This window comes from Bos taurus, chromosome 25, assembly GCF_002263795.3.
Source record: "Bos taurus isolate L1 Dominette 01449 registration number 42190680 breed Hereford chromosome 25, ARS-UCD2.0, whole genome shotgun sequence".
In the NCBI taxonomy this organism is placed as follows: domain Eukaryota; kingdom Metazoa; phylum Chordata; class Mammalia; order Artiodactyla; family Bovidae; genus Bos; species Bos taurus.
In genome coordinates, this window is record NC_037352.1 from 8,525,240 (window position 1) to 8,548,826 (window position 23,587).

The 23,587-nt window shown below is 45.4% G+C and overlaps 1 protein-coding gene across 2 annotated transcripts in view; it reads right to left on the minus strand.

The window, feature by feature from the left end:
• The window catches only part of GRIN2A (glutamate ionotropic receptor NMDA type subunit 2A), a 449,565-nt gene that overhangs the window by 37,903 nt on the left and 388,075 nt on the right, over positions 1 to 23,587 (minus strand). For both annotated transcript variants that reach the window (XR_009492825.1, XM_059881544.1), the window contains exon 11: positions 15,437 to 15,624. Coding sequence is in view for 1 of the 2 variants with exons in the window: in XM_059881544.1 (XP_059737527.1) it covers positions 15,437 to 15,624 (188 nt within the window). In the remaining variant the exon portion in view is untranslated. The remainder of the gene's footprint in view (positions 1 to 15,436; positions 15,625 to 23,587) is intronic.

Below are 23,587 nucleotides of genomic sequence, written 5' to 3' on the forward strand. Positions count from 1 at the left end.
TTGCCAAATTCAGACTTAAATTGAAGAAAGTAGGGAAAACCACTAGACCATTCAGGTATGACCTAAATCAAATCCCTTATGATTATACAGTGGAAGTGAGAAATAGATTTAAGGGACTAGATCTGATAGAGTGCCTGATGAACTATGGAATGAGGTTCGTGACATTGTAAAGGAGACAGGGATCAAGACCATTCCCATAGAAAAGAAATGCAAAAAAGCAAAATGGCTGTCTGGGGAGGCCTTACAAATAGCTGTGCAAAGAAGAGAAGCGAAGAGCCAAGGAGAAAAGGAAAGATACAAACATCTGAATGCAGAGTTCCAAAGAATAGCAAGAAGAGATAAGAAAGCCTTCCTCAGTGATCAATGCAAAGAAATAGAGGAAAACAACAGAATGGGAAAGACTAGGGATCTCTTCAAGAAAATCAGAGACACTAAGGGAACATTTCATGCAAAGATGAGCTTGATAAAGGACAGAAATGGTATGGACCTAACAGAAGCAGAAGATATTAAGAAGAGATGGCAAGAATACACAGAAGAACTGTACAAAAAAGATCTTCACAACCCAGATAATCACGATGGTGTGATCACTCACCTAGAGCCAGACACCCTGGAATGTGAAGTCAAGTGGGCCTTAGAAAGCATCACTACGAACAAAGCTAATGGAGATGATGGAATTCCAGTTGAGCTATTTCAAATCCTGAAAGATGATGCTGTGAAAGTGTTGCACTCAATATGCCAGCAAATTTGGAAAACTCAGCAGTGGCCACAGGACTGGAAAAGGTCCGTTTTCATTCCAATCCCAAAGAAAGGCAATGCCAAAGAATGCTCAAACTACCGCACAATTGCACTCATCTCACATGCTAGTAAAGGAATGCTCAAAATTCTCCAAGCCAGGCTTCAGCAATATGTGAACCATGAACTTCCTGATGTTCAAGCTGGTTTTAGAAAAGGCAGAGGAACCAGAGATCAAATTGCCAACATCCGCTGGATCATGGAAAAAGCAAGAGAGTTCCAGAAAAACATCTATTTCTGCTTTATTGACTATGCCAAAGCCTTTGACTGTGTGGATCACAATAAACTGTGGAAAATTCTGAAAGAGATGGGAATACCAGACCACCTGACCTGCCTCTTGAGAAACTTGTATGCAGGTCAGGAAGCAACAGTTAGAACTGGACATGGAACAACAGACTGGTTCCAAATAGGAAAAGGAGTACATCAAGGCTGTATATTGTCACCCTGTTTATTTAACTTATATGCAGAGTACATCATGAGAAACGCTGGACTGGAAGAAACACAAACTGGAATCAAGATTGCCGGGAGAAATATCAATAACCTCAGATATGCAGATGACACCACCCTTATGGCAGAAAGTGAAGAGGAACTAAAGAGACACTGATGTATAGAACAGTCTTATGGACTCTGTGGGAGAGGGAGAGGGTGGGAAGATTTGGGAGAATGACATTGAAACATGTAAAATATCATGTGAGAAACGAGATGCCAGTCCAGGTTCGATGCACGATACTGGATGCTTGGGGCTGGTGCACTGGGACGACCCAGAGGGATGGTGTGGGGAGGGAGGAGGGTTCAGGATGGGGAACACATGTATACCTGTGGCGGATTCATTTTGATGTTTGGCAGAACTAATGCAATTATGTAAAGTTAAAAAAAAAAAAAAAAGCCTCTTGATGAAAGTGAAAGTGGAGAGTGAAAAAGTTGGCTTAAAGGTCAACATTCAGAAAACGAAGATCATGGCATCTGGTCCCACCACTTCATAGGAAATAGATTGGGAAACAGTGGAAACAGTGTCAGACTTTATTTTTCTGGGCTCCAAAATCACTACAGATGGTGACTGCAGCCATGAAATTAAAAGACACTTACTCCTTGGAAGGAAAGTTATGACCAACCTAGATAGCATATTCAAAAGCAGAGACATTACTTTGCCAACAAAGGTCCGTCTAGTCAAGGCTATGGTTTTTCCAGTGGTCATGTATGGATGTGAGAGTTGGACTGTGAAGAAGGCTGAGCGCCAAAGAATTGATGCTTTTGAACTGTGGTGTTGGAGAAGACTCTTGAGAGTCCCTTGGACTGCAAGGAGATCCAACCAGTCCATTCTGAAGGAGATCAGCCCTGGGATTTCTTTGGAAGGAATGATGCTAGAGCTGAAACTCCAGTACTTTGGCCACCTCATGCGAAGAGTTGACTCATTGGAAAAGACTCTGATGCTGGGAGGGATTGGGGACAGGAGGAGAAGGGGATGACAGAGGATGAGATGGCTGGATGGCATCACTGACTCGATGGACGTGAGACTGAATGAACTCTGGGAGTTGGTGATGGACAGGGAGGCCTGGCGTGCTGCAATTCATGGGGTCGCAAAGAGTCGGACACGACTGAGCGACTGATCTGATCTGATCTGATCTGTAAAGCAATTAAACTCCAATAGAAATTAATTTAAAAAAGAAATTATAAAGAAAATCTTATTTCTATTTACAAAGGCTATGCAAATATATTATAATAACTCAAAATCAACAAAAAATTCTTAAAATTAAAAAAGTAATGGAGAGTGGTTCTTAGTTTTATTGTGTATTAGAATCACTCAGAGAAGATGTAAAAATGCCCTGAAGGGTGAATAATTAGGAATCTGCACCAGGCTCCTCTGTCCATGCAATTCTCCAGGCAAGACTACTGGAGTGAGTTGCCATTTCCTTCTCCAGAGGATCTTCCCAACCCAGGGACTCAACCTGGGTCTGTCACATTGCAGGCAGATTCTTTACTGTCTGAGCCCCCAGGAAAGCCTGCTTTCAACATCTCCCTGAGTCTGATGAACACAGAAGTACCCAGAGTGTCTTTCAAAGTAAGGTAACTGTCGATGGCAAGATGGCAAAACCTTTCCTCGTTTTTACGTCCCCACCACCTGGCGCTTAGAAGCTGCTCAGTTATTCTTTGTTGGATGGATGTCTACAGGGAGAATGAATGAATGGGCAAATGTGTGAATAAGTTGAGGAGTTTTGTTAACGGCACCCAGCCCCTGCTCACTTGATTACGGAGTTTGTGATTTACAGAGTGGCTTTGCTTAGCCTAAACTGTGATTTCCGCCTTTGAAGTCTCAATTTGATTAAAATACGTTTAACAAGGAACAATAACTTTCTGAAATGCTGGGGATTATGCAGCTCCGAGGAGCTCTGTGGGGAACAAGCAATTCCAGCAAGCAAGTCGGTCTTTGTGAACCTGGAGAGGCTGCTCGGCAAGCCTGTATTGGGGCCAAACATCTGACTCCTCTTAATTACATTCTGTCCTTGTTTCATTCCTTCTCATCTCTTGCTTTTGGGTCTTGAGTTTTCCCCAAACTTCCAGGGTTGAATGATCTCAAAAATTAGGCTGAGCCTGTTCCCATGGTGCCGGGGCCCGGGGCATGGACAAGTCTCCTTCCCCTTGGAAAGATGGAAAAAACGGAGGTCACTTTCTCTCCCACCCTCAAGCTCTGTTGCCAAGTTATTTAGTCCAGTATCACCTGCAGGCAACTTATCCTTCAGTGAAAGAGGAAGGAACAGAGGCTGGCTACTGACCTGCATGCGTGCTTGCTCGCTCAGTCATGTCAGACTCTTTGGGACCCCATGGACTGTAGCCCACCAGGCTCCTCTGTCTGTGGAATTCTCCAGGGGAGAATACTGGAGTGGGTTGCCATGTCCTCCTCCAGGGGATCAAACCTGCATCTCCTGCATCGCAGGCAGATTCTTTAACCACTGAGCCACCTGGGAAGCCCGGCTACTGACTTATGTGCTTTTAAATCACATAGGTCAGCAGCTCCTTCCCAGATGGGAATGCTTGCCGAATGAGATGTCTGGGAGGGTAATAGCAGATAAAGGAGACATGATGTTGCATAATGGTTCAAATGAAGACCCTAGAGCCTACTTGCCCAGGTTGGATCAGCCACTTACTATAGCTTGACACATGACTCAAACTTTCTGTGACTCAGTTTCCTCATCTGTAGGCAGACACTTATAGTCATAATTCGTGGCATTTAATAACCGTGAGAACTGCATGAAATTAATACATATAAAGACGGATTGTCTTATGACCCATAGTTGCCCCTCTGTGAATGTTACCTGTTGTTAAAAACTTCGATAAAAATAACACTAATGATGCTAGCTTTGAATGACTTCCCTTTCAACATGTGGAAAACTGTCTCTTCTCCCTGCAAGTAGCTCCTCAGAGCCTCCCCCGACCAAATCCCCCATCCTCATTTTGGCTTTTATCTCTTTAAACGGACCGAGGCTGCTGGTTGACATAGGGTGTTGCTGAGTCATCTGAGGACACCGGGACCTATGTCACGAAGAGCTGCTGGAAGGGGAGGCCCGCAGGAGACAGATTAGACTTCTCCCAGGCAGGAGTGAGTCAGCCGGGGGTCTGTGCCCGGCTCCACCATGGAGCCCAGAGTGGGCAGTGGATGGCTCCTGGGCTTGTTCAGCATTATCTGCAACATCCATAACTGCTCAGTTGACCAGGCCAGGCTGCACTGTAGATGCAGGAGGCGTGTTACCTGACTAGTCCCCCGAGCACACCTCTCTCTCTGATCCTTCCTCTCCCCTTCTGTCTTGCTGCACCCCTTGTTCTCTCCTCCTCCTCTCTCCCCATTTCTTCTTCCATCCATCTCCCCCTCATACATCCCTGTCCCTCTTTCCTATCTGCCCCTTCTTTCTTCCTTTCTTCATCTGGATCTTTTCCCTTTCCTTAGAAGAACTGGACAACCTAAAATATCAAGTCTTCTCTGCCTCCCTTGTCTTCCTCCAGACAGTCTAAGGCCAAGGTCATCATACTTTCCTGACAAATGGCCCAACAATAAATATTTGGGGTTGTGCAGATTCTACAACTTCTGTTGCAACAGTGTGACTCTGCTGTGGTAGGGGAAACAGCCACAGATAATACCTGAATGAGTGGATGTGTCTGCGTTTCAATAAAACTGGATTTTCAAAAATAGACAGTAACGCTCTTTCTCTATTTACCTCCTTGATCACAAACCACAGACTCACTCAGGATTTATGATCCCCTCCAATTCTAAAATACAATCTTGCTGATTATATCCATCCCAGAAAAGTGCGTTAAAAAGAACAGAGCAGACGTATTTGACTACTAGAGCACACAAATTAGATAACAGGAGAACTTGCCTGCATGGCAGTGAAAACGTGGGTCAGAGGCTTGGGAAGACTGTCCTCCTGGACAGTGGTTCAGTGATTTCCTCTCTGTGTCTCTTGCCTAGAGACACCTGATGTTCATCCCAAAGAAAACAACATCCTGAACTGAACTTCATCAGAGAAGGTATTTGATGAATGAAGCAAGCCTCACAAAAGTATATCTATGGTATTTTCAAATCCATGCATTCATTTATTCATTCATCCAAGAAGTTTTACTTGAGCATCTACTATGTACAAAGCTCAGGAATGAGTCCTAGGGGAGAGGAAAGGGCAACAGACTGGACATGAGTGCGTGGCCTATGTTGGTGGGGATATAAATTCGTGCAGCCCTTAGAGAGAACAGTGTGTGTGTGTGTGTGTGTGTGTGTGTGTGTGTGTGTGTGTGTTTAGCTGTGTCCAAATCTGTGTGACCCCCTGGACACATAGCCTGCCAAGCTTCTCTACACATGGAATTTTCCAGGCAATATCGGAGTGGGTTGTCATTTTCTTCTCCCGGGGATCTTCCTGACTCAGGGACTGAACGTGCATGTCCTATATTGGCAGGTGGATTCTTTTACCACTGAGCCACCAGGGAAGCCCATTTGTTTTCACACTTAATTGAGGAAACGGGAGCTCAGAGAAACAGACTGGCCATGCAGCTAGGAGCTACAGAACCTTCCGTCACAGCCCTTCACTCATGTCACTTAGTGAAATGGCACACAAATGCTATAAGCGTGGAGCTAAAGGAGTTTCCTTTCTCCATGAAAGGAGTTTCATGGAGCTAAAGGCTTCCCAGGTGACTCAGTGATAAAAGAAGGTGCCTGCAATGCAGGAGATGCTCAGGAGACCCGGATTTGATTCCTGGATTGGGAAGATTCTCTGGAGAAGGAAATGGCATCCCACTCTAGTCTTCTTGCCTGGGAAATCCCATGGGCAGAGGAGCGCGGCAGGCTGCAGTCCATGGGGTCATGAAGAGTCACATATGGGACTACACAGCAGCAACAAGGGGGGTTCTAGTTCGTCAGCGCATCCAGAGCTGCAGTCTTTAAGAAAACCTTCACAGAGGGGTTTGCGGGCTGAAGGATGGGTCAGATATCAGACCAGGAAATGAGTTCAGGAGAAGATGGGAGAAGAGACTCTGAATTTAAAGCGGGAGGGTTGCATAAAGGAATCCATGCTTCTGGAAAAAAAAATCCAAATGATGCAACTTCAGATACTGTAGGCAGATGAGCACGGAAAATATTTAGGAGTGGGGTGGCCTGCAACGATCTCTTCCACCCACATGGCTGTACCTTCATGGCTTAAGCCAGCCCGAAGAAGATGGGCTGCAAAGCCATGCAGGGATGTATGGGTGATGCTCACCACCAAAGTGGTGGGGGCGTCCAGGTCTCCCCGAGATTCACATGTCGGCCCAAAGATATCAAGCTGGGAAGCTTGATGAGGACAGTGCTCAGGATATTAGCAAGCCATTCCATGGCTCAGAGCAATTTATGAGAGTCCTAATTAGATACACAAACGACTTCTGTAATCACACAAACACACTCGAGTCTGGCTGGCTGCATGGGGTCCCTCGCCATCAAAAGCCATCCTGTGCGTTCAGTGCAAGAGCTACCAACAAATAAAGGAATCAGGAACATTAACAGCGAGTCACTCGGAAGCAGGGAGTGGGCATCTCCACTGTCGGCCCCCAGCACTCCCCCCTTCCCAGAACTTCGAGCATCTTATCCAGGAATGGTGCTTCCCGAAGCTCTAGAGTTGACTGCAGCAAGGTTCCTTAGTAATACGAGAGCAGACGTGTGGTCCTGTCTGATTTGTTATCAACTGGATGAGTATTCAAAATGACTGCTTACAAAGTTGCAGTACCAAAGGGACAAAGGGAACCAATCCAACTGAAGTGATACAGATGGGCTCTGGCGAATACTCCATCTATGAATCTGCTGCTGCTGCTGAGTCGCTTCAGTCGTGTCCAACTCTGTGCGACCCCACAGACGGCAGCCCACCAGGCTCCAGCATCCCTGGGATTCTCCACGCAAGAACACTGGAGTGGGTTGCCATTTCCTTCTCCAATGCACGCAAGTGAAAAGTGAGAGTGAAGTCGCTCAGTCATGTTCAACTCTTTGCGACCCCATGGTCTGGAGGTCCTGGGCTCCAGGACCCCACCAGGCTCCTCTGTCCATGGGATTTTCCAGGCAAGAGTACTGGAGATGAATCTACTATGTGTGTCCAAATATGATACAACTGGGGCTTCCCAGGTGGCACCAGCGATAAAGAACCCACCTGCCAATGCAGGCAGATTTAAGAGATGCAGGTTCTATCCCTACATCAGGAAGATCCCCTGAAGTAGGAGGGCATGGCAACCCACTCCAGAATTCTGGCCTGGAGAATCCCATGGACCAAGCAGCCTGGTGGGCTACAGTCTCCTGTATGGTCTCACAGAGTTGGGCATGACTGAAGTGACTGAGCATGCATGGAGTCACCAGCTAGTTTTAAAACCAAGAGAATCCCAGCAAAATGGGTTGAGCTGGTCACCTTAGAATACAAGATGAATACATATGCATGTGTCATATCTTCCAAATATTTATAGATGATATCTGTATATATCTAATGTAAGTACAATGGGATATACCTTATAAATTTTATAAAAATATTTGATAAATACATATATTTCATTTTATTTGTTTAATGAACTCAGACTAGACACTAGGGAGAAGTAATGCTTTTCTGAGTTTAAAAAGAAACCAACAACCATGAAGACTGAGCAAAATACAAGAGGAAGATTAAATGCTTTTCAAAGCTAAATATATGACTTGTAGCTAAAGTGATCTGGCCACTCGTAAGACTTCTCCAGAAACCTAGTTGAATGGAAAGATGATCAGAGCTGGAATCAGGCAAACCTGGTTCAATTTTTACCTCTAACAAAAAATCTATGCAGGGCGTGGTCCACAGACCAGCATCAGCAGCATCACCTGGAGATTGTTAGAAGTGCAGATTCTCAGGCTCCCCAGATCGACTGGAACAGAGCCTGAATTTTAAACAGATCACCGGGTGAGTCCTGATTAGGTTAAAGTTTGAGAAGCTCTGCTACAACTCATGTGTGCGTGCATGCTAAGTTGCTTCAGTCATGTCCAACGCTTTGCGACCCTATGGACCACAGCCCTCCAGGCTCCTCTGTCCTTGGGAGTCTCCAGGCAAGAATACTGGAGTGGGTTGCCATGCCCTCCTCCAGGGAATCTTTCTGACCCAGGGGTCGAACCCATGTCTCTTATGTCTCCTGCACTATCAGGCAGGTTCTTTACCACTAGTGCTGCCTGGGAAGCCCCTTGCTATAGCTCACGTAACCTAAATGAGACTCGTTTTCCTGCTGTGCAAAATGTAGGTAATGAGATCTACTCCAGAACATTGTACAAAGAATTATAAAGATCATTTGTGCCACACTTAGCATGGTAGTAGACCATTGAGTATAGGCTCAAAATCTTGGTTTCCTTCTCTTTTCTCAACACCACCTGTTTCTGAATAATGTTACAATATCAACTTGTTCTCCTTGATATCTTCTTGCTGGCTTCTATCCATCAAAAGGGCCTTTAACCTCTTATGATTTTCTTCTGTCTCTTCAAATCCCAGAATCACATAAAAATTACAAAATCCATGAGACCGATAGGGCCTAAGAGACTTTCTGTCCAACCTCTCCTTTGAAGCCAGAAATGCCATTTTTTTAGGTCCCAGATGTACTCATTATTTACGTTCTCTGTTAGCTGTCACCTCTTAGGTGCCGGGATGATACCAGGGACCCAGCAGTTATTTGTTGGCTGCTGGATAAGCTAATGAATGGGGCTTTGGGAACTCTGGCCCATCCTAATCTGTCTAAATCTTACTTGTTTTCTTTATGACTTATTCTGTATTTTCATTCCGCTACTAAAAAATAAGATATATCTCATATTTCTCCTCGACCACTCTCTCATCTACTCAGGACACCAACGTGTGTGTGTGTGTGTGTGTGTGTGTGTGTATGTGTGTGTGTGCGTGTGTGTGTATGTGTGTATATGTGTGTGTGTGTGTGTGTGTGCAGGCTTCCCAGGTGGTGGAAGTGGTAAAGAATCCACCCGCCAATGCAGGAGACCCAAGAGATACCAGTTCGATCACTGGGTTCGGATGATTCCCTGGAGTAGGAAATGGCAACCTGCTCCAGTATTCTTGCCTGGAAAATTCCATGGATAGAGGAGCCTGGTGGGCTACAGTTCATGGGGCCACAAAGAGTTGCACACAACTGAGCGACTGAGCCCATACATATATAAACATGAATATATAGTATATATTAACATATATACATGAATTATTACAAACATGTTCATATTTTTTTTGAAACAGGATGTTTATTTATTTATTAATTAGACATTTTAATTCCACACATTGCCAACCAACTGGATGGTAAGCTCCTTGAAGGAAGGATTCCTTCTTGGAACCTCAGTGCCTAGGAACGTGTGTTTCTCAGTAAACAATGGGTATTGATGATGGATGCTGAAAAGTATCTTTGAGTGTCCCCAGGTGAACCCCCAGGTGGCGCTAGTGGTAAAGAACCCACCTGCCAATGCAGGAGACATAAGAGACGCAGATTTGGTCCCTGGGTCAGGAAGATCCCCTGGAGAAGGGCATGGCCACCCATTCTAGCACTTTTGCCTGGAGAAACCCATAGACAGAGGAGCCTGGTGGGCTACAGTCCATGGGGTAGCACAGAGTTGGACATGACCGAAGCAACTTACCACGCATGCAGGTGCGTGCCACTATTTCAGAAAGGACACAACAGTCAGACAGGAAAAGGAGGGTAAGGTCTTACTGGGACCCTGTGTATCTCTTACAGGAGATTGGCAGGCCCTTTCCTAGGGAAATGCTTGGTAGGCTTCACATAAGAGGTTCCCCCAATAACCAAACACTCTACTCAAAAGGTTATATTTACACAGCTCATTAGGAAAATTTTTTATACTTTTGACACTCATTAGACTCGTAATCGTCCACCGAAGCTACTCTATAACAAGAGATAAACACTCCATTCCAGGGGATGAATAATAATTAGGGACCGCTCAGCACTGTGCTTTTTCCAGGTCTAATTTTGGAGTATAATTAATCCTGCCAAAGCTGCATAAGATAAGTGAAATATTTATGCAGCTGTGTTAATTCATGTATTTACTCCTAGAGAGACATTCAGAATTGGACGTGGCTTTCCGGGAAGATTATCTCAAGACGCCCCCTGGAGCCACGTCATTTTCTCTCCCATGGCTTGGCCTCCAGATGGTCTCTGAAGATGAAGCTGTGAAGACACATCCCCCAATCCAGACAGTCTGACCAGGAAAGACCTGAACTGGGACAGAAAATGTCTCTAAGAATCTAGACACTCTGTTAAAACAGGAAACACCTCTTTGGTTTATCTGGATGCCTCTACTGTTTTTTTATTTGCCACAGAGGGGAGGTTTCTGTTCAGAATGGCATTTCCATGATGGTTGCTGCTGCTACTGCTGCTAAGTTGCTTCAGTCGTGTCTGACTCTGTGCGACCCCTTAGACGGCAGCCCACCAGGCTCCCCTGTCCCTGGGATTCTCCAGGCAAGAACACTGGAGTGGGTTGCTATTTCCTTCTCCAATGCATGATGCTAACTTGACCATATTATCACCAATACGACATTAAAAATGGTTTTTTGAATCCTTGAGCTGTGGATGGACAACAATAATGTGGGGGTGGGGGGAGGGGAGGAAGAGAGGAGGAAGGGGAGGGGGACAATGATGATGATGGTGGTGGTGATGATGGCATTTACTGAATCATTTCTATTTCCAGGTGGCTGTTTAAATATAACTTTTCATTTTATCTTCATGACAACCTTATCTGGTAAATATTTCTGTATTCAATTGCAGATGAATAAACTGAGGTTAAAAAAAAATTAACCTTTTCACAGAAGCATTTGGAAATGGGACAATAGATATCATCCAACATACACTAAATTACTTCTTCTTCAAGGGTCTATTGGCTTCCCAGATGGTGCTAGTGGTAAAGACCCTGTCTGCCCAGGAAGGAGATGCTGGTTTGATCCCTGGGTCTCGAAGATCCCCTGGAGTAGGAAATGGCAACCCACTCCAGCATTCTTGCCTGGGAAATCCCATGGACAGAGGAGCCTGGTGGGCTTACAAAGAGTCAGATACGATTGAGTGTGCAAGAGCACACACATACACGTGTACACACACAGGGATCTATACATCTCAAGCATCTAATAAGCAAACTTTAATAGGCATTCTGGAGAATTAATGAAACAAAAGTCTGAAATGACTGACCCTCATCAACAGTAAGTTCCCTTAAAGTAGAGGCTTCGCCACTTACTCACTAAGGGACTGATAAGCCCACTGAGCTGCGGTTTCATTCTCCGTAAAATGATCATAGGCAATATTTAACTTTATAAAGTTGTGATGAATATTCAATTAAAGAACACATGTAACACATCCGGTGTGGTGATTGGCATATTCTATTCCCCAAATATGTTGCTATTTCATAAAAGATGCCGCAGAAGTGACAGCAGTGGTAGGTAGGTGTAGAGTTAGAACTGACAGATTTGACAGCTACCCATCATATTTAAAAGTTTCCTGTCAAATGAAATACATCCTGACACTAACCATTCATCCATGTGTGTATGTATTCATCCAGTCCTTCAATGACCGGTTGCTTGTTATGTTCAAGAGTCTGTGGTTTTTACTGCTGGAAATGAGACCCTCGTAGCGGGGTAGTTCACACCACGGGGAGGTGCTTAGGTGACCACCGTGGCAGATGGATGCTTCACTCCTCTGTGCACACACGTCTGGTCATCTGACTCCAAAACTCCTCTTTACAAGGCAGAGCATACTCCAGAGCAGCGGTCCCAACCTTTTTGGCACCAGGGACCGGTTTCACAGAAGACAATCTTTCTATGGATGGGGGGTGGGAAATGGTTTCGGGATAACTCAAGCACATTAAATCTATTGAGCATTTCATTTCTATTATGATTACATCAGCTCCACCTCAGATCATCATTAGACCCCTGAGGTTGGCACCCCTGCTCCAGAGTATACTCTGGGCTTGGCCATAGGACTTGCTTCGGACAGAAAGGTGTTAGCAGATGTGAATGTGACAAAGCTAGCCAACAAGGACCTATTGTATAGCACAGGGAACTCTGCTCAATATTATGAAAGAAATTCTTAGTTGCTCAGTCGTCTCTGACTCTTGGCAACACCAAGAACTATAGCCCGCCAGGCTCCTCTGTCCATGGAACTCTCCAGGCAAGAATACTGGAGCAGGTTGCCATTCCCTTCTCCAGGGGATCTTCCCAACTCAGGAACCGATCTGGGGTCTCCTCACATTGCAGGCAGATTCTTTACCGTCTGAGCCACCAGGGAAGCCCAATCAATATTATGTAACAACCTAAATGGGAAAAAGAATTCGAAAAAGAACAGACACATGTATCTGTAGAACTGAATCACTCTGCTATACACCTGAAATTAACAGAGCACTGCTGGTCCATCTATGTGCTGTGCTGTGTTCAGTTGCTTTAGTCGTGTCCGACTCTTTGTGACCCCATGGACTGTAGCCCTCCAGGCTCCTCTGTCCATGGGATTCTGCAGGCCAGAATCCTGGAGTGGGTAGCCATTCCCTCCTCCAGATCTTCCCAACCCAAAGATCAAACCTAGATCTCCTGCATTGTAGGCAGATTCTTTACCTTCTGAGACACCAAGGAAGCCCATGAATACTGGAGTGGGTTGCCATGCTCTCTTCCAGGGGATCTTCCCAACTCAGGAATAGAACCCATATCTCCAGCAGCTCCTGCACTGCAGACAGGTTCTGCAACTATACTCCCATATAAAATAAAAAAATTAAAAAAAGAAAGCTGAGACTTGAAATGTGCCCGTGCAGGTGGGTGTTTTCTCCTGTGCCTCCAACACAGCCAGGAAAAGAGCTTCTGCCAGCTAGCTGCTGCCCTTTCAGCCTGAGACCCAGAATAAACACGGATGGAACAAAGACCACAGAGATGATCCCTGGGCTTGTGGCAGCAGGAGGTGGAGCCACCATGGCCCAAGGCAAGCTTTCCCACTCCACCTGTGCTCCCATGAGCAAAATAAATGCCAATTGTCATGTTCTTCCGAGATGTCACAGCAATAACTGGGCAACACAGCTACAAGTCACTATGACACAGAAAACACGGGTGTTGATCTGACTGAAAGGTACCAATGCCCTAGAGAGAATCCAAAGATTCAGATGCTCTCATGTGGGAGTTAAATATAAACCACATTTAGGTTTCTTGATGACACTGTGAGAACCCAAGGTTTAAATCTGGGAGTAGAGGGTATAAGGCATTATGCCCTTTGCTCAAGTTTACACCAACTGTACACACAAACCTCTGCCTCTTTCAACACTGTGTTTGGCCGCAGTGGTTGACAGACCGTCCTCCCCAGCCCTGGACAAGAGAAGCATGTTTTCACATGTGTGCATGCTCAGTCACTTCAGTTGTGTACGACTCTTTGTGATCCTATGGATTGTAGCCCACCAGGCTCCTCTGTGCATGGGATTCTCCAGGCAAGAATACTGGAGTAGGTTGCCATCTCCCACTCCAGGGGATCTTCCTGACCCAGGGAGCAAACCCAAGGTTCTTATATCACCCTCATTGACAGGCGGGTTCTTTATTTCTAGTGCCACCTGGGAAGCCCTGCATTTTCGGGAACCATCTCCAAATGTAGTCTCTGCCCTTGAACGCAGCTTCTGACCTATGCCCTGAACTTCTGTTTCCTACTCACACTTACCCGTTTCTAGGGTTCACCTGCCATCTCTGCTGCTTTTGCTTTTCCCATCTCAGTGTTGGCAAATCCAAGGGCTCCAACATGCCATTGGAGCCAGAACAGGATTCTAAAACCATGTCCTGGAGCAATGGGCTATGTTGAAATCCCCAACTAAAAGGAGAGATGGACAGAAGGAAATGCTGCTGGAGAGAGTCAGTCCAGTTAGCTGGAAGCTCCAGAAACACCCTCATTCCATTAGACTGCAAGCCCATGTAGGCGGAAATGGTCTTTTTTCAGGATAGGCAGCCAAGGGGTGGACTGTAGTGGAAACCCATGGGGTTTCTACTAACTCTTCACTGTATAGCAATCACCTGTCCTTCATCTGCCCATAGGAAGACAGTAGGAGCTGTCGTGTTAGGACAATGTAACCCTACCCTTTATTCACTCCTGAGGGGTCCAGGAAAGAGCCTTTGACCCAAAATCGATCAGGAATCATTCCTCTGGAATTTGAAATTTAGAATTCGGAAAATAGAGACTGGGACTTATTACAGCCTAGTTGTGTGATGTCACTGCTCTAGAAACAGTGATGGACAGGGGAGCCTGGTGTACTGTAGTCCACTGGGTCTCAAAGAGTCAGACACTGGGCGTGACTGCGTTCAGAGACTTAGCAACTGAACAAGAAGTGCTCTAGAGCAGAGCTTTCCCCCTCAACCCTGATACTATAAACATGTGAAAGTCAAAGCTGCTCAGTTGTGTCCAACCCTTTGTGACCCCATGGACTATAGTTCACCAGGCTCCTCTGTCCATGGGACTCTCCAGGCAAGAAGAATAGAGTGGGTCGCCATGTCCTCCTCCAGGGGATCTTTCCGACCCAGGGATTGAACCTGGGTCCCCTGTGTTGCAGGCAGATTCTTTACTGTATGCTTGGGGTCAGATAATTCTGTGTTTTGAGATTTTTTTTTTTGCGGGGGGGGGGGTGGTGGGTGGGGCTGTCCTGGGCATTGAAATATGCCAGCACCCTCACCCCTGGCCTCTACCCACCAAATGCTGGTATCAAATAACCTCCTTGTCATGACAATCAAAAATATCTCCAGATGCAGCCAAATATCCCCCAGGGGATGAAATCCCTGCTCCACACTGAGAAGCACTCCTTCAGAGAGAGGACCCATGAATTACTGCTGCTGAGGCCCCAGGTCTGCCCTGGTTCCTGTTTTTCCCTCTGAACCTATTTGCTCAACTCTTTCCTAAATTCACTGAGATAGACACTTCTGTATCCTTAAAATAAACTCCTTTTAATTGACTTAGCTGTCTGTAATTGGTTTCCATTATAAGCAACCTAAAGAACCATGGTACCATGTGGTCAGCACTCAGTAAATATTTACAGTGAGTTAAGTCATTACCCAAAGATCCACTGGAAAGCCAGTTAGGAAGCAGAGAGTGTGAGGGTCTCCAGTCCCCCAGAAGTAGGGGAAGTCAACCAGAGTCTTACCATCACCCACAAACTGGAGCAGGGCCAGGTCAATCTGCCTCTTCCACGGTGAACCCTTCTGGAGGGCGATCCCGTAACCAGTGGTAGCAAAGATGTACCCACTCCCAATGGTCACCAGCTTGCAGCCTTCGTCCCTCCCAGCCTTGTAATTCAAGACGGCAGCGTCGTAGATGAAAGCATCCAGTTTCCTGCAACGACAAGAAGCCAGGGAGTCAAGGCAATGGCGAGGTACCGTCTTGGGGCCCATCTCCTGAGGCCTGATCCAGCATCGCACACTTCCCTATCATCCAGGAGATGACTCATCACTGCTCTGTCCCGTCATCATAAAAGGATCTATTTTTAATGAGGAGATAAAAGCCAAAACCTTTTCTCCCTGAGTTACAAGAGGCAGCTAAATAAAGACATGAAGAATCCTTATGCCCAAGTGAGTAAACAGTTGAGTTTGCTGGTCGCTAAGTGTTTGCCATCAGCACTCCCAACAGTGTAGAACTGTGGCCTATTTAGAGAGGTTTGCGTTGGAACAAAACAAACCATTAACGGACAGGAGACTTCGGTGGCTGCGTGTAGGAAGCAGAGAGACTAAACAGGAATGATGTCCTTTCCTGTCCAAAGAGATATGTTTACTATTCATTTGTATTACAAATATTATTATATCATAATTTTTAGAAGCCAAAATAATGTAGAAAATATTGAGTACAGTTAAAATTGCCTATAATTCTGTAACTCAGAGGCAACCTCTGTTTATGTATTTGCGAACAAACTTCCAAATTTTGTATGCATTTGTATATACACACACACATACACACATCTTTGAAAACAGGGGCTGGTAACTTCTTTTGTAAAGACACTATAATAAATAGTTTAGGCTTAGTCTCTGATGCAACTACTCAACTCTGCTGGTGTAGCATGTTACAGGCTGAATTGTGCTTTCTCAAAATTCATATGTTGAAGTCCTAAGCTCAAGTATCTCTGAATACGAGCTTATTTGGAGATGGGGTCATTGCAGATGTGATTAATTAAGGCAAGGTCATACTGGAGCAAGGTGGGCTCCTAACCCAATACCACTGGTGTCCTGATAAAAAGAAGGAATTTGGAGAGAATGAACTTATGTTGCCAGGGGGAAGAATGGGGAGAAGGGATAGTCAGGGAGTTTGGAATGTGTATGTACACACTGCTCTATTTTAAGTGAATAGCCAACAAGGACCTACAGTATAGCACAGGGAACTCTGCTCCATGTTACGTGGCAGCCTGGATGGGAGGGGAGTTTGGGGAAGAATGTGTGTTAGAGGTTCAGTTGTGTTGGACTTTTTGCAACCCCATGGACCGTAGCCCACCAGGTTCCTCTGCTCACAGGATTTCCCAGGAAAGAACACTGGAGTGGGTTGTCATTCCCTTCTCCAGGGGCTCTTCCCAATGCAGGGATCTGAACCCTGCATTGAGGGCGGATTCTTTACCATCTGAGCCACCAGGGGAGAATCAGTTCAGTCAGTTCAGTTGCTCAGTTGTGTCCGATTCTTTGCGACCCCATGAATTGCAGCATGCCAGGCCTCCCTGTCCATCACCAACTCCCGGAGTTTACCCAAACTCATGTCCATCGAGTCAGTGATGCCATCCAGCCATCTCATCCTCTGTCACCCCCTTCTCCTCCTGCCCCCAATCCCTCCCAGCATCAGGGTCTTTTCCAATGAGTCAACTCGTTGGCCAAAGTATTGGAGCTTCAGCTTCAGCATCAGTCCTTCCAATGAACACCCAGGGGAGAACAGATACATGTATATGTATGGCTGAGTCCCTGGCTATCCACCTGAAACTATTACAATGTCGTTAATTGGTTAGATCCCAGTACAAAATAAAAAGTTTTTAAAAAGTAAAAAGAAGGAATCTGGACACAGACGTGCTCACAGGGAGACTGTCAAGGGAAGGTGGGAGTTATGCTGCCACAAGCCTAGGAACCACCAGAGGCCAGAAGACCCTTCTGGTGCCTTCAGAGGGGCCACAGCCCTATGGACAACCTTGATCTTGACCTTCCAGCCTCCAGAAATACGAGACAAAAAAATTCCTATTGCTTAAGCTTCTCAGTTTGTGATGCTTTGTTATCAAAATCCTAGGAAATTATGCATAGTATGGGAGCAGCCATCGATAACACATAAATGAAGGAGTTCAACTCTGTCCCGATAAAAGGTTATTTACATGAAATAGCCTGGCCCATGGGACATTAGTTTGCCAACACTGTTTCAATATCCAAAATATAATGATGCCATGCAAACCATCTTACTGATGGCTTTCTTTTCTTATTTCATCCCACACATAGTGAATGTGCTTCCATGTCAGTAAACAGAGCACTCTTTTTAATTTTTTGGTACATTTATTTTTATTGAGGTATAACTTATATGAAATAAAGCACTAGATAAATTTTTACATACGTGTACATCCTTGAAATCATCACACAGATCAAGAAAGAAAACATCACCATCATCTCAAAATTCTGTTCACCTCTCCCAGTCAGCACCCTCTAAAAAGCAAGCATCCAGTAACCCTCTCAAAGATATCATTGCTGCTGTTTAGTTGCTAAGTCGCATACGGCTCTTTCTGACCCTACGGACTGCAGCACGCCAGGCTCCTCTGTCCTCCACTGTCTCCCGCAGATTGCTCAAATTTATGTCCATTGAGTCTATGGACTCAGTGCTATCTAACCATCTCATCCTCTGCCGGCCTCTTCTTTTGCCTTTGATCTTTCCCAGCATCAGGGTCTTTTCCAATGAGTTGGCTCTTTGCATCAGGTGGCCAGAGTATTGGAGCTTCAGCATCAGCCCTTCCAGTGAATATTCAGGGTTGATTTCCTTTAGGATGGACTGGTTTGATCTCCTTGCTGTCCAAGGACTCTCAAGGGTCTTCTCCAACACCACAATTCAAAAGCATCAATTCTTTGGTATCCAGCCCTGTTTATGGACCAACTCTCACATTTGTACATGACTACTGGAAAAACCATAGCTTTGACCACATGGACCTTTGTTGGCCAAGTGATGTCTCTGCTTTTCAATACCCTGTCTAGATTTTGTTGTGGACCACATTTTGTCAGAACTTTTCACAGCGGAAGGACTGATGTTGAAGCTGAAACTCCAATACTTTGGCCACCTGATGCGAAGAACTGACTCGTTTGAAGAAACCCTGATGCTGGGAAAGATTGAAGGCAGGAGAAGGGGACAACAGAGGATGAGATGGTTGGATGGCATCACCGAGTCAATGGACATGAGTTTGGGTAAACTCTGGGAGTTGGTGATAGACAGGGAGACTCAGCGTGCTATGTATGGTCCATAGGGTCGCAAAGAGTCGGACAAGACTGAGCGACTGAACTGAACTGAACTTCACTGTGACCCATCCATCTTGGGTGGCCCTTCATGGCATGGCTTATGGCTTCTTTGGGTTACACAAGCCCCTTCACCATGACAAGGCTGTGATTCATGAAGGGGTTCAAAGACAAGGCTGCGCCTAATTCATGACCTACATACCTATTAGTGGGCATGTATGTTGCTTCCTATTTTTTAAGTTATTTAAGAAGGCGGATTCATGTTGATATATGGCAAAACCAATACAATACTGTAAAGTTAAAAAAAAAAAAAAGAAGGCTGAAATGATCAACCACCCTTGAAAACAGGGACAGAAGTATAAACTCTAAAGTAATAAGAAAAGTCAGTTGAGGAGTGCTCAACTTCCTGACACTTTTTCAGCTTTACTGCCCTTCTCTCCTTAACAAGAAGACATAAAACAGTGAAGCAAAGAAAAATGAAAGTGGCAGAGAGAGCATGTAAAATGCTGCCTCCTTCCAGAGACAACTGCTGAAGGGCTCCCTGTGGGAACAAAACTATTTGGAAGGTTTACAGCTATGTTCTTCATTTTAATTTTTTTGTTTCTTTAATGGCTAGAGATGGGGCCAAACTACAGGACGTGTCTCGCCAACAGACTCTGAAGCTTTCATCTCAGGGCTGTAGGGATGGCGACTCAGCTTTATTCTCTGAGACCATTAAAAGGGCATCAGATGATCCAAGTGGAAGAGTGGGAAAAACCGGGTGTTGTCAATGGTGATGATGAACGCAACTGACAAACCAAGAGGAAAGAGCCTTTCTGGAGAGCCAGCAATGCTACTGTGGTTCAGTCGCTCAGTTGTGTCCGACTCTTTGTGACCCCATGGACTGCAGCATGCCAGGCTTCCCTGTCCACCATCGTCCAGAGTTTGCTCAAACTCATGTCCATTGAGTCAATGATGTCATTCAAACATCTCATCCTCTGTTGCCCCCTTCTCCTCCTGCCCTCAATCTTTCCCAGCATCAGAGTCTTTTCTAATGAGTTGGCTTCTCCCATCAGGTGGCCAGAGTATTGGAGCTTCAGCTTCAGGATCAGTCCTTCCAATGAATATTCAGGGTGGATTTCCTTTAGGATTGACTGGTTTGATCTCCTTGCAGTCCAAGGGACTCAATCTCAAGAGTCCACCAACACCACAGTTTGAAAGCATCAATTCTTCACTGCTCAGCCTTCTTTTTGGTCCAGAACATGGACCATATGGCCAACGCTCACATCCACACATGACTACTGGGAAAACCATAGCTTTGACTACAGGGACCTTTGTCAGAAAAGTAATGTTTTTGCTTTTTAATATGCTATCTAGTTTTGTCATGGCTTTTCTTCCAAGGAGCATGTGTCTTTTAATTTCATGGCTGCAGTCACCATCTGAGTGACAGAGTGACTCCCAAGAAAATAAACTCTGCCTCTGTTTCCATTGTTTCCCCATATATTTGCCATGAATTGATGGAACCAGGTGCCATGATCTTAGTTTTTTGAATGTTGAGATTTAAGCCAACTTTTTCACTCTCCTCTTTCACCTTTATCAAGAGGCTCTTTAGTTCCTCTTTACTTTCTATCATAAGGGTGGTGTCATCTGTGTATCTGAGGTTATTGATATTTCTCCTGGCAATCTTGATTCCAGCTTGTCCTTCATCCAACCCAGTACATCCAAGAATGATGTACTCGTTTCCCAATTTTGAGCCAGTCTATTGTTCCATGTCCAGTTCTAACTGTTGCTTCTTGACCTGCATACAGGTTTCTCTGAGACCCATGGATGTTGTGGGGGTGGGGGATGTAGTTGTTAAAGGTTGATTTGTGCATGATGGCAGGAGGGCATGTGACAGGAGCCATGGAGGAACAGATGGAAGGGATCTATGTTCTTTGTCTACATTTGGATGACGGCATCACCTCAGGAAAGTCACTTCCTTCTTTTGCACTGCTGGTTTGTCATCTGTGAGATGAGGTTGACATTGTGGAACTATGGAATTCTATAATTCTGAAACCTGAGTCATCTCTGTCAGTCCAAATAGGGAAACTGAGACTTAGGATAACATGTGTCCTGGGGTCTTTGGGACAAATGGATGGCATGTATCGTCTTAATGAAGGTGGAATGCTTGCAACTCCAACGCTTTATGTTGCCATAGGGATGCTAAGAACCTGGGTTTTATTGAAACTTTCTAAGACTCACCCATCTCTTTCACCTCAATTCCTCAAAAACCAAACACAAACAAACGCCTAGGTGTGTACAAGGGTATTCATATGTGAAGGCCATTTGTTGGTATTCATGGGGTGAAAGTCCTCCCCATCCTGCTAACCCACCACATGCTGATACATTTCTGGAATGGAAATTAAATTTGTACCTGGCCCCTGTATGAGAGCTGTCCAAGAGCAGTTTAAATTTGTATTTTATGGAGAGGCACAGATTTCTGCAAATCATTACCATATTTCATGACAAGTCTTGAGCTGAGCAAAAAACAGCTGGATAAGCGCAAAGAAAAAGGGGAAGTTTACTTGGAAAACGAAGCTTGCAAAAGTAAGATATCATCAAGTCAGAGGGAGGACACCTGCAAAAGACACAGTTAATTCTGAGCAAAGTGATCACACGTGGGCACCTCTGGGTGGACTGGCACCGGTACCCTTAGAGGGGTATGGCCAGGAAGACTCTCTGCGGTCTCAGGGCCACGTCAGAACCAAAGTGAGGACAACAGGTGAAGGGAGCCACAGGGCTACGTGACTTTGATTTCTGTCCCTCATGGAGGATTCTAGACAGCTGGAGTCTAAGTGCATTGGTCACAGATACCTGCATGTTCAAGAACATCTGAGGGCTTACACAGTGCCCCCGATAGACATGGCCATTGTTTGTACAATGCTCGACAGAAGTGCACAGTTATTTTACATGCATTGTCCCAGTGGGGCCTCACAAATGCCCAGTACGGAGATTTATTATTATTAATTATTTTATTTTCTTGTGTTGTTTATGAGCAGATGAGATTGCGAGAGGCTAAGGAATTGTAGTGCTGGAGAAAACCTGAGAGTCCCCTGGACAGCAAGGAGATCAAACCAGTCAGTTCTAAGGGAAATCAACCCTGAATATTCACTGGAAGGACTGATGCTGAAGCTGAACCTCCAATATTTTGGACACCTGATGGGAAGAGCTGACACATTGGAAAAGACCCTGATGCTGGGAAAGAATGAAGGCAGGAGGAGAAAGGGGGAGCAGAAGATGAGATGGTTGGATGGCATCACCGACTCAATGGACATGAACTTGGGTGAACTATGGGGGATGGTGAGGGGCAGGGAGACCTGGCATGCTGCAGTCCACGGGGTCACAAAGAGTGGGACACAGCTTAGTGACTGAACAACAATGAAAGCCTGCCTGAAGCTCACCAGCAGAATTACCAAACTTTGTACAGGAAGTTCCCTACAAAGGAACCTTCAAGTTACGAACTTTCAAAGATGCTAATATGCATTCCATCAATGTTAAGCGCGAGTGAAATCACGGCTTACCCTCCATCTCCTCTTGCTGAATATCCTTCAGCTTTCCCATCTCTCACCTCCTTTCTCCCCTCCAGTCAGTGACTCTTCTTGCCTGTTCGCTCCATGCCAGCCCCTGTATGCCAGCCCTGTTGTACTAAACTACTGTACTTTACAAGGTACTGTACTGTAACATTAAAAATGCTTTCTCTATTTTTTATGCCTGTTTTTTAATGTATTATTTGCATGAATGTAATATAAACTTATTATAGTACAGTACAATATAGCTGACTGTGTTAGTCGGGCACCTAAGCTAACTCTGTTGGATTCAGGAACAAATTGGACTTATGAATGCACTCTTGGAATGGAACTCAATTGTACGTAGGGGACTTACTACACGCACACTGTCTATAGCAGCACTGTCTAGAACTTTCTACAGTGATGGAAATACTCCATATCTGTGCTATGACTATCGAGCATTTCACATGTAGTTAGTGCAACTGAGGACCCGAGGTGTCCATTTTATTTCTTTTCATTAAATCATATTCCAGTATAAATGGCCACACGAGGTTGGGGGCTACAGAAGCGGCTCCCAGTGGGCGGGGGAGGCCAGGGCCTTGCCTCTCCTGGCTCCGACTCAGAGACCTGTGCCTTTGAAGGAAAAATGTTCCCATTGTTAAAAAGAAAAGATGTAAAACTCGCTGACGTCTTCCAGCTCAGGCTTTGTGGTCAAAGCCTTTGAACAAGGCCCCTGTGTTTCTCAGCCTCCTTCTTCTCCCTGTAAAGCGGGGCAGATGCGAGCTGCCCTCCAAGGGCCACTGGGAATAAAGGGAGGTTATGTAAGGAGATGTGTGTGCCGGGCCTGCACTGATGGATCCCTCTGCATTCAGATTTTCCAGCAGAGGGGCTTATAACATTCATGCACTGTGCAGGACAAACCCAGTCCTGAATACTTTATAGACATTATCTTGTTTCACTTACTTCTTCTAACTGAATAAAGTTGGATGCACACCTGCCATCCCTGTGGAACGAGGAAATGGAAGCCCTGAGAGGTAAAGTGAGGGACATGGCAGGACAGCTTATGTAAGTGTCAGATGGCACTTGGGCTTAACACCGCGTGACGACAAAGGCCACAGACATAACCACCGGGACCATGTTATCCACAGACCATGGAGTAAACAGAAGCAGCTCTGCCTCTTACGAAATTCAGGCTGGGGTTACAGCTCGATGTGAGGCCCACCGTGATGAAAAAAGGGAAAGGATCAGATCAGAGCCATCGGGGTTTTAAAAGATCTGGTGGGTTGTTCAGTTTCGTCTGTCTCTTTCCCAGGAGATGCTCAG